The 10,073-nt window shown below is 43.5% G+C and overlaps 1 protein-coding gene across 1 annotated transcript; it reads left to right on the plus strand.

Moving 5' to 3' along the window:
- Positions 1-4,190: 4,190 nt before the first annotated feature.
- LOC311373419 (cadherin-9-like) lies at positions 4,191-9,848 on the plus strand (the record flags this gene model as incomplete). The annotated part of the gene is given in 5 exon segments (XM_084490201.1): positions 4,191-4,485; positions 7,661-7,780; positions 8,434-8,538; positions 8,541-8,600; positions 9,667-9,848. Coding segments are annotated over 5 exon segments (762 nt in total), but the record flags the coding sequence as incomplete, so codon positions are not given.
- Positions 9,849-10,073: the final 225 nt, after the last annotated feature.

Genomic DNA, 10,073 nt, shown 5'->3' on the forward strand with positions numbered 1-10,073 from the left:
CCTCGGAGCAGCACTGGAGCAATGCTTAGCAGAGACCTGACGAGAATTGCCAATGATTTCACTGCTTTGCTGAATTCCTCAGTGTTAGTGCAAAAGGGATGTAGCTCATCAAGGCCTTTGCCTGTGTTTCAAGGCCTCGCAAAAACGGGGAAATGCTTGCGCCCGTACAAAGGCCTTGGAAAGATCCAACACAATCTATTCAAATATAGCATTGTCTGCTTACCAGTACATTCTTTACGCACATAGCCTTAGAATACTACCTTATCCACATCGTCAGGCAGGACTGAATGCAGTGTTTTACATTGAATGCAACATTGTTAAATGAGCTTTTTGGGACCCTACGCACAGATTGTTGGCGGGGGGGTGGCAGTGGTGGTACGTCCGCTGGTTGTTGGCGGACGTAAAGAGTGCTCCACCTCCGATGCGAAATAACAATGGTGGACCTGTTCGTAATTAATTTATATATTTAGAAAATTGCAATGTAATAATTATCAACCTATCCCCCCCCAGGTACTTGGTGCCCCCCGGCACTTGGTGCCCTATGCACAGTGCGTGTTCTGCGTGTGCTGAGCGCCGGCACTGTATGTAGTCATATGTTCTATGACACTGTGGACATGCTGGGTTATGTATGTACTGGGAAGTTATTCCAATGCTATGCTGAACTAGAAGCAGATGCAGGACATATAGAAGGTTATATATAATTCCCTCCCAGGTCTCTATTGCTTGCTACAGAGGGGTTTGGGTCTATGACTTCCAGCTGAAAGGTTCTGGGTTCAAACCAGTTTGATTCAAAATGTATGCAGTCTATCTGTAGGCGTCCTTGGGCCAGATGTTCCTCCCCCTCGCTGCTGATTAAGGTCCTGATGGAACTGGATGCACTGTAAGTCACTTTGAACAAAAGTGTCTGCTAAATGACTACAGAGAAGTAAATAGTATTATATAACCTTCCCAATGTCTATTGCCTTGAGAGAGGGGCAGGGGAGCCTAGTGTCAAAGGAGTTTTGACAGCCGAAAGGTACTGGTTTGATCACCAATGTCTGCCATTGCCTGTAGGCCCCCTTAAGCAAGGTGTCTCGCCCTACCTGCTCACTAGTTTCTGCACTGTCAGTCACTCTAGATTTTTTAAATGTAAATTGACACAAATTAAGCTGTGCTGAAATTCTATTAAATTCAAGTGGGAGATTACCATGAAGTAAAGTAGATCCGCAAGGCTTGGGCCTTATTTACCCAGAGACCGGATCAGAGATCATCACACAAGGCTATGGCAACTCCCTTTGTTTACCCACAGTATAAAACAGATGAGCCTACGAGTACACACACTAATTGCTATCGTGTTTAAAGCCAGGGTAGTCAATCTGGAGAAACCAGCCAGTGTAAGCTCGATTTTGGGAGTATTCAACCAAAAATAATCACCCTTCTCCCTTCAGGCTTCCCTCCAAAATCATTCAGACAAAGCACCTTACTCGCTCGCTAGCTTTAGCAACATGTGTGCCTGACCCTGTGGAAGACTTGAGTCAATCGCTCTGAGTGCACAGGCAGAATGCATGCAGGTAGCCAGGTTAGGGAGGTATACAGAGAGGTAAGCCATCCAATCATTTCATGTCTGAATTAAATGATTGGACAGGCTTATTGCAGGTCTGCGACAGCCACAGACCTGATATTTTAGTTTTCATTCCAGAACATCTGATTTATTGATTGCTGTCAGGAAGTAAAGTGAATTTCAACAAATATGACAGAATTGCTTTTAAAATAAATGGCTACCCTTGCTTTAAGGAACCAATTATTTATATTATTAAATTTTTCAATGCTGACTCTGGTGTATCAATACAAGCGCAGTAGTGGTAGTGTGAACATCCCTGCCGGTATCAATACAATCCATAGGACCGTTCTCCAGGAAACTGTTGAGTTTCAATTAGTCGATAAGACTAGCAGACAATTACAAAGCAGGGCAACAGTATTTTTGTAGATGGCTGCTTTGTTTCTGTCAATGTGCTGTGCTGTCTTTTGAAATGTGTGTGTGCTTACTCTTTCCAGAGTAAGACAAGATTGCAGGAGAAGTATGATACAAAAAAAAGAAGAAACATGAAAGCTTGAAAAATGAAAAAAAGGTTTTGGAGATTGAAATTCATACACTTTGATGTGATGTCATTGGGAACTGGCCTTGTGATTGCAAATGAGTGACAATTAAGCCTTCTGTGTGTCTTTGAAGGAAATAACACCTTTGAATTTCAGAATTTAAATAAATATATATATCCCCCTTGCTCCTGAATAACTCTTCCGATATACTTTTTTGAAAACCTGAAAACCTGTCTCATCAAAGCATAAATACTAGAGAAGAGAGATTGACTCAGCCCCCAACCACCCACATAAGTCATAATGATGTAAAAGTTATTCAACAATAACGAATGTGACATTATCTAGGAACATGTTAAGGTAAGTGTGAAGAGGATTTTTATGCTCACGGACAGTCAATTAATGACACCAGAGTTCTTCAGAAGAACAGTTGAAAGGCAAGAATCGTGACATTGGAGTCTGCCTCAATGATTCACTCTGTCTCAATTATGAGCCTGAGGAGTTATTTGTGGTGATGAAGAGTTCCCATGAGGGTGAGATCACTCGGGCTGGGGTTTATTCGTTTTCAGGTCAGTCGTGTCAAGTTTGTCAGTTGAAGCTTTGAGGATCAAATGAGTAAGAAGTAGTGCCTTTAACTGGACTTTTCAGGAAAAATATCCCAATTACTCAATCCGACACAACTTAAAAGGCAGTGCATGCCGCCGTATTTTTTCATTTGGAATGTTAATCTAAGGAGGAGCTCTTCATAATAAGACGGCTCCAAACTCTGTGTGTGGTTATCAACTCGACAAGAAACAAACAACCACCAAAACTGTCCATCAATTAGATAAATTAATGAATAGGAAAATACCTCTGCATGGTTGAAACACTAATAGTAATGGGGTATTGGCGGGACCTGAAGTGTCCCTAAATACTTGTCATTTAACATTCCCAACCCACGAGTAGAGCTCTAAATATACCAAGCTGACAGACAGACCCCGGTCCACTAATGAGCTTGAATCAAGCGTCTGTCACACCAAGCAGCCATTACTCTGCCCTGACACTGCTCCTAGATAATGGATAGGTCAGGAGAGAGGGTGACTAATTTTAACAATTGTTTCCTTGGCTCGATTTTCCCGATGACGAATCCATGGCTAATCAAAGTCTAGCTAATGGCGCTGTGGTTGGCAGTTGGGTGAAGTCTTATAGAGTTAGCCTTGAGGACAAATATGTGACATGTTTCTCATGGAATGAGGATTTAACTTCTGATCTTGGCAAATTATTTTGATAAATGGTTTATCCTGCGATGAGTAATCCTAAGCCACCATAACAAATGAAGTGCTGCAAATGATGACTAGTATCAGATACTAAGTATCAGATATTATTTGGATTTTTTTTCCTCCTGAATTTCCTTCCTGGGATAGATAAAGTGCTAATAAACTGTCTCTAGCAAAGAAATAATAATGTGATTGCAAGCGATTAAAGATTGAGGAAAATCTGTACCTATTTTGTGTACTACGTATAATTTATTCTCAATTCAAAATTGTACCAGGTTTTCATATACTGTAGGTACGTTGTCACAGGCCAGCATGTGTGGTATTCATACTGTGAAGTAGCTGTCAGCTGGCACTGCATGATTATTATATTTATACTGACCGACATATCTTTGTTTTGCTTTGTGGCCTAAATGTAAGGCCCTACATTTCATAATCAGCGCTTTTTTGCCACTCGGTGATGGAATACACCCCCCCCCTTTAGGCTCTCCACTAAAATAGAAATGCTGGCCTCCGATCAGCACTAGCACTAGCTCTGAGAAGCAGGTTGTTTTTGTTGTAAACCTATACTAATAGATAAACATAACTTGAGCTGACCTGTATTTACTTAATCATACTCAATAGACCATCGTTTTCACACTAGACACTGTCCTTAATAACTACTAAATAGGTTTCCTTGTCAAAAACATCATATAAATGATAAAATTAATCTTTCAGACTAAATATATAACATTTCTTTCTCTCAAACTTAACATGACATTTCTCTCTCTCCATATTAATTAAGACATTTTCTCATGACCAAGCGCAGCTCTTTGCTAAAGCTAATATGTCCCTCCTCCCCCCCGCTTTCCCGCCCTTTTTCAGCTGCACTCAAACATGGACAAGGACGACGGCAACGTCAAGTACGTGCTGACGGGCGAGGGCGCGGGTAACCTGTTCATCATCGACGAGAAGTCGGGCGACATCCACGCCACCAAGCGGCTGGACCGTGAGGAGAAGGCCATGTACACGCTGCACGCCAAGGTCATCGACCGCCGCACCAACCGCGAGATGGAGGCCGACACTGAGTTCAACATCAAGATCCACGACATCAATGACAACGAGCCCAAGTTTGCCAAGGAGATCTTCTTTGCCAGCGTGCCTGAGATGTCCGAAGTCGGTGAGTGTGGACGGAATGAACGCGTGCACTGAGGGGGGGGGCAAACATGGTAAAAGGGCTCCTCTGTTTCAAAAAGTCTTTTGCTATTATGTGTTGTGAAATACACAGTACGGTCTCATTAACATGTCAAAAAGTATGATAGGTAGCAGTTAGGAGAGAGCATTAAGGAGACGCTTTCATCCAAAGTGACTCACATACGCAGTCGGGACGGTTAGGATGTTCATAGAAACAATACATGCCAAGTGTGTATGCGACAAAGTAGCTCGGATAAGACGGTACACGATGCTAAGTACTATTTTTAAATGCCATAAAATAAGTGCGTACATTAAGTGCCTGGATTGACAAACAAACAATAAGTCCATAAGAGGGGTGTTTTAGGAGAGTAATGGAGGAGAAGGAGCTGTGTTGGGTAAGTGAGGAGGCTTTGCAGAGTCCAGGTGAACTCTGAACAAGTGTGTCTTGAGTCTCTTCTCTATGTATGTCCTTCGTTTTTCATTTCACCGACTTCAAACATACTCACAATCCGATGAAACCGACCCGGCCTGTAGGCTCCCAGCTCTGGGCTTCTTGGCACCTCACTCCAGGTAGAGTGTTGTATGAGGCCAGGGCGGTCAGCCGGGAGTCATACTACACCCTGACAGCTTAACCGTGATTTAAGTGTTTTAAGAGGTCGCTTAAAGTGGTTTTGAAGTATATTTGTTGCGGGTACATTGAAAGGATTTAATTGTAGAAGGGCTGAGCTATTGCCAATAGGAACTGGTTCCAACCGAACCACTAAACCTTTGCAGCGGACTCCAGTCCCTGAGCTGATCTCCTGGAACCCGGCCGAGTGGGCTTTTGATGCCCTGTGATTTAACATCATATGTTACAAACGGCTGTGCAGTGGCATAATTAACACTTTGCTCCCAGTGCTATTATGCTAACGACACGAGCTGATCAATGACGGACCCGACGCATTCATGCCTCATCGTCTGCGCGCGATAGATTCACAGGATTAGGCTGACAAATTCTGCCAAAAGTTCAGAATAATTGGAAGAAAACGCAACAAGACCAAAGTTTGGTCGCCTTATTATTGCGCGTTATTATTTCCCGGTAGCTATGGTAAACTGACAGATGTTTTTTTGCATTTTCTTGTGTAAGTCATGATTATTTATTCCCCCCCTACCTCCCTCCACAATGTTTCTATTATTTTTTTAAGTTGCCTTATTGCCGCTCAGACTCATTCAGCATCCATATTAAGCAATTGTGCGCCGTCGTTTTTTAATAGGCAATGAAACATATTCAAGGTTTATATTGTCGCTTGTTTCTAATTAAGTCCCTGCCTCATCGCCCTCCGCTCCCTCTTCCATCGGAGGAGTGTAAACAAAGCCAGCGACGCCCAATGTATACAGAGCGGAGGAAACCATTCCGGGGGAGAAATTGAAGTCAATTCGCAATTATGTGACCATGAATTAATGGCTGGGCGCAGGGAGGGGTGAATGGAGGAGCTGGGGGGGGGGCACCGACACTAATGCATCATTCTCCTGTTCTCTTCTCAAACTTGAATGTTGACAAACGTGTCTTTACGTATCGTTAGCCTCATATTTTAATATGTAAAAAGCACTCTGATTGGCTTAAGATACAGCCAATGAGGCACCGTGAATCAGCAGTGTCAGGAGAGTCGATTTAGGTTAGATATCACAATTTTGCCAAAATAGGACTTAGGAAATGATGCTATGAGATATTCTATATCCTTTTATGGGCTTTGTATCTCAGGAAAGAGTGTTGAACGACAGAAGTCTGATACATGTAGTGTAGGAACAGAGGCCGAAAGGAAGCCTGGGTCAGCCTTACAAGGCGTATTGCCTATGTGGTCTCCTGACTACAGGAGGCTGAGCCCCTAAGCCTCCTCAGCTAACGTTGTTTACCTCCATATGTACCTGTTACAATGATCAGCGTCCCAGGAAGGAGGACCCCTCCTCTGGGTTCCTGCTGACTGAAGGGGTTTGGGTCCGGGGGTTAGGGGTAGGGGTAAAGGCCTGGTTTAATGCCTGTGAATCCCTTTGAGGCTGAACCTGGGATTAAGGACTACACAAACAACAGACACTTTGTTTTGTTGACTTGGGAGAATAGATCATTTAAAAAAGGTGAATCGTGCGGGGGAGTGAGGGGGGGAGTGAGAGGGGAGTGAGCTGCCGTTGCTGCTCTGTGTGCTAATCAACTGCCTTATGTGCTCGGACTGAGCACACTGGTTAATTTAGTCGGCCAGCCGTGAAGACTCACTGGCTCCCTTTTATGCCATCAGCGTAGGGGGGGAACGGAGGCGGGACAGATGTTCAGCCCTGTCATTGGTATGCACGGGGACCTCCCGACCCCCAAAACAAGGGACTCGGCAGCGGGCCCCACAAGGACAGTATTAGCAGTGTGGTGTTGTGTGTGGAGGCGCCCGGCTGGAAGAGAGAGGACTTAGAAATGCATTGGCTGTAATCACTGGGAAATATATAGAGGGAAACAAGATCAGTTCCCCCCCCCCAGGCTATGGGAGAGTTTGGCTTTATAAATTGAGTCGGGGCTTTGGAATGTAAATTAAGATAATGGTGGATTCGGTGGAAAGGCTTGTAACCGTTTAAAACAGAACACGATATGGCTCGTTTAAAAGGTTGGTTAGGTTTAAACGGATTCAATGTTGCGTCCGACGCTTTAAATGAGGAATGTTGGCCTGCATGACCAACATGTATTTTTTATGAAGCGCATTTCTTTTTTTTATTAATAACACAATTCCGTAATGTATTTTCCGTGGGATATTCTGTCAGCTCCATTCACCTCGGCGTACGCTTTTCAAACGGCGCTCAGCAGTTTGTTCCGCTGTAGTAAATCGTTCATTAGGTGCATTTATTCGCTGTCGGAACACGGCTCTAGCTGACATGGTGTGTGGGTTGATAACCGAAAGGCACAAAAAACTACCCGCAAAATCTGCAAGCAAATTGCTAAGTGTGTTGCTAATGGGAGGCCTTCGATCAGGCTAGGCTCGCCAAAACAGGCTCAGATATCCCTCTTTTGAACACACAAACAAACTAAAATGGCATTCATAATTGAGTAATAATCTGTTTATTTTTTGTTTTTACTATTTCGTCAGTAATTGTCCCCATCACTGTTTGGCTGTTAGGACTCAAGTTGCTTTCTTCCCCCTTGGTAGGTACATCCGTTGCCACTGTTACCGCCAACGACGCAGACGACCAAACTTACGGGAACAGCGCCAGACTGGTGTACAGCATCTTGCAAGGGCAGCCGTACTTCTCTGTGGACTCGGAAAACGGTAAGGATGGGGGGGAGGTCCAAAAGTTAGACACTCACGTTTTATGAGTCACCATAAATATCCAGACAGAGCGAGAGAGCTTGGCTGCTGGCTGCGTGCTATGGTGGCCTTAAGTAAAAATTCAAATAACGACGGGCCATTATTCGTTTTGTTGTTCATAAAAAGACTGACTCACTCACTGGGATATGGGGCAGCTATAAATGCACTGAATAATGATCCTTCTTTATTGGGAAACTGTAAAAGTCTATAAATCATGGCTATTAATTCAGATTTTTCCTTTCATTTTGACTGCCAAGAATACATTTTGTCCTTGTGTGTACTGTATTAACATTCTAGCCGTGAAAGCCGGAATCATAATAGTCTCGGCTCTATCACTAATATATTTTAAAACCTGTCGGTATAAAATAATGACAACGTGTTACCCTTAACATAAGAAGCGCAAAGTCACATCGCCACTCACCCCTGTCTGCAACAAAAAAACATAACACCCTCAAAGCCATCAAACAGCCACCAAACACCTTGAAAAAAACAAACATTCATGTTTATTCATCTAAAGATAAATAGTCCCGAAATAGAACGAAAGCGTCGCGGCGGCGGCGGCGGCGGCGGTGGCAGTGACGGAATTAATTCTTGAATTATTTCCTTCTTTAAAGGCACCATCAAGACAGCACTGCCGGGGATGGACCGGGAGGTGAAGGAGCAGTACCAGGTGGTGATCCAGGCCAAGGACATGGCGGGCCAGATGGGGGGTCTGTCAGGACCACCACGGTCAGCATCACCCTCTCCGACGTCAACGATAGCCCGCCGCGCTTCGCTAACCGTGAGTTGCTCCCTTTCGTTACTCTCTAGTGTACTGTTTTATGGTTTTGTTGTGGATTACTAGGGAGAAGTGGTTGATTTAGGTTTGGGTTTGATGAGGATGATGATGATGGCGTTTTGCCTCTGGGGTCAAGGAACTATCTGGAAGAAGAGAACTATGCGGAATATCCGGATTTAGCTGTCTTCAATATATTCTGTAGATTTCTGTAGATGTATTAATGTCGGTATATATTCTAGCAATTTTCCTTGTATGTATATATTTATTTATATTTCTTCTCCTGTATCCTGTAGATTTATATATATATTATATATATGCATTCTTTTTTTAATATTTAATAAATATACACATTTAAAATATATTATATCATGTTTATAAAACGGGTGGCTTAAATCAAGCGATCTGATTGGTTCCCAACTGTTGTATATTGAGCGTAGGCCTGGGGCTCCAGGCAAGTGCCTGGTTTGCCTAACAGTACGGTCCGCCCCTGGCTATGACGCCCGTTCAGTTTACAGAGTTCAGTATCACTCCGCGCCTAACTTGAACTGTTGTTTTTTATATATAAAAGCAATAGCATAGTTCACTGAAGCCTAAAAACATGTTGATTGCTGAAGAGGGTGGAAATGTTGTAAAGCAATAGGCACACAGTGAGTGAACTCGATAGTAGGCTAAATTGCCGGCGAACCAAGCTACCGTCTCTAGCCTAGCCTTCTCTCTAAAGTGTGTTGCATAGCAACCGCCGTACACTTTGCAGGCAGCCAGGAGGGACTACTTTTTTGTATTCGTTAAAAAAAATGCTTTTCCAACTTTTTCGCTTTTTCAAAATTGAGGGTGTCTATGACTTTCATTTCGTCATACTTACGTAACCGTTTTATAAAAGCAATAGATCACTTCAATCAGTGAAATGTTCTCATTATACCACAGTTAAGGGGGTCACCATCCCGACGCGCAGCGGAGGGACGGACAACGCCCCTTAACTGTGGTATAATGAGAACATACAGCCTGTCGTGATCTATTGCTTAAATATATCATTTATCTTACTGTATATTTTTATGAATGAACCCTATAGATTCGTTCCGGGTCACAGCGGTCGAGTCCACAGAGGTGGGCGGGGCCATCGGACGCATCAAAGCCGACGACCCGGACATTGGACGCAACGCCGAGATGGACTACAGCATCGTGGGGGGCCACGACATGTTCAACATCATCACCGACCAGACCACCCAGGAGGGGGTGCTGGTGGTGAGGAAGGTGAGCTCTTCTTCCTCGTTCAGAAACCTAAAAATCACGATCGGAAATTGCACGATGTAAATGTGCGCCATCACTACGGAATATTTCACTTTATTTGATCAGGCTGACGTTATCATTACAAATATTTAAATACGTTTGTTTCTTTCATAATGATAAATCGGTTAATGTCCCAAACTGTCCCGAGATTTACAGTATACAAATTGTCTCATATAATCATTAACAAGA

Source organism: Micromesistius poutassou, assembly GCF_964030765.1.
Source record: "Micromesistius poutassou genome assembly, contig: SCAFFOLD_1735, whole genome shotgun sequence".
Taxonomy (NCBI): Eukaryota; Metazoa; Chordata; class Actinopteri; order Gadiformes; family Gadidae; genus Micromesistius; species Micromesistius poutassou.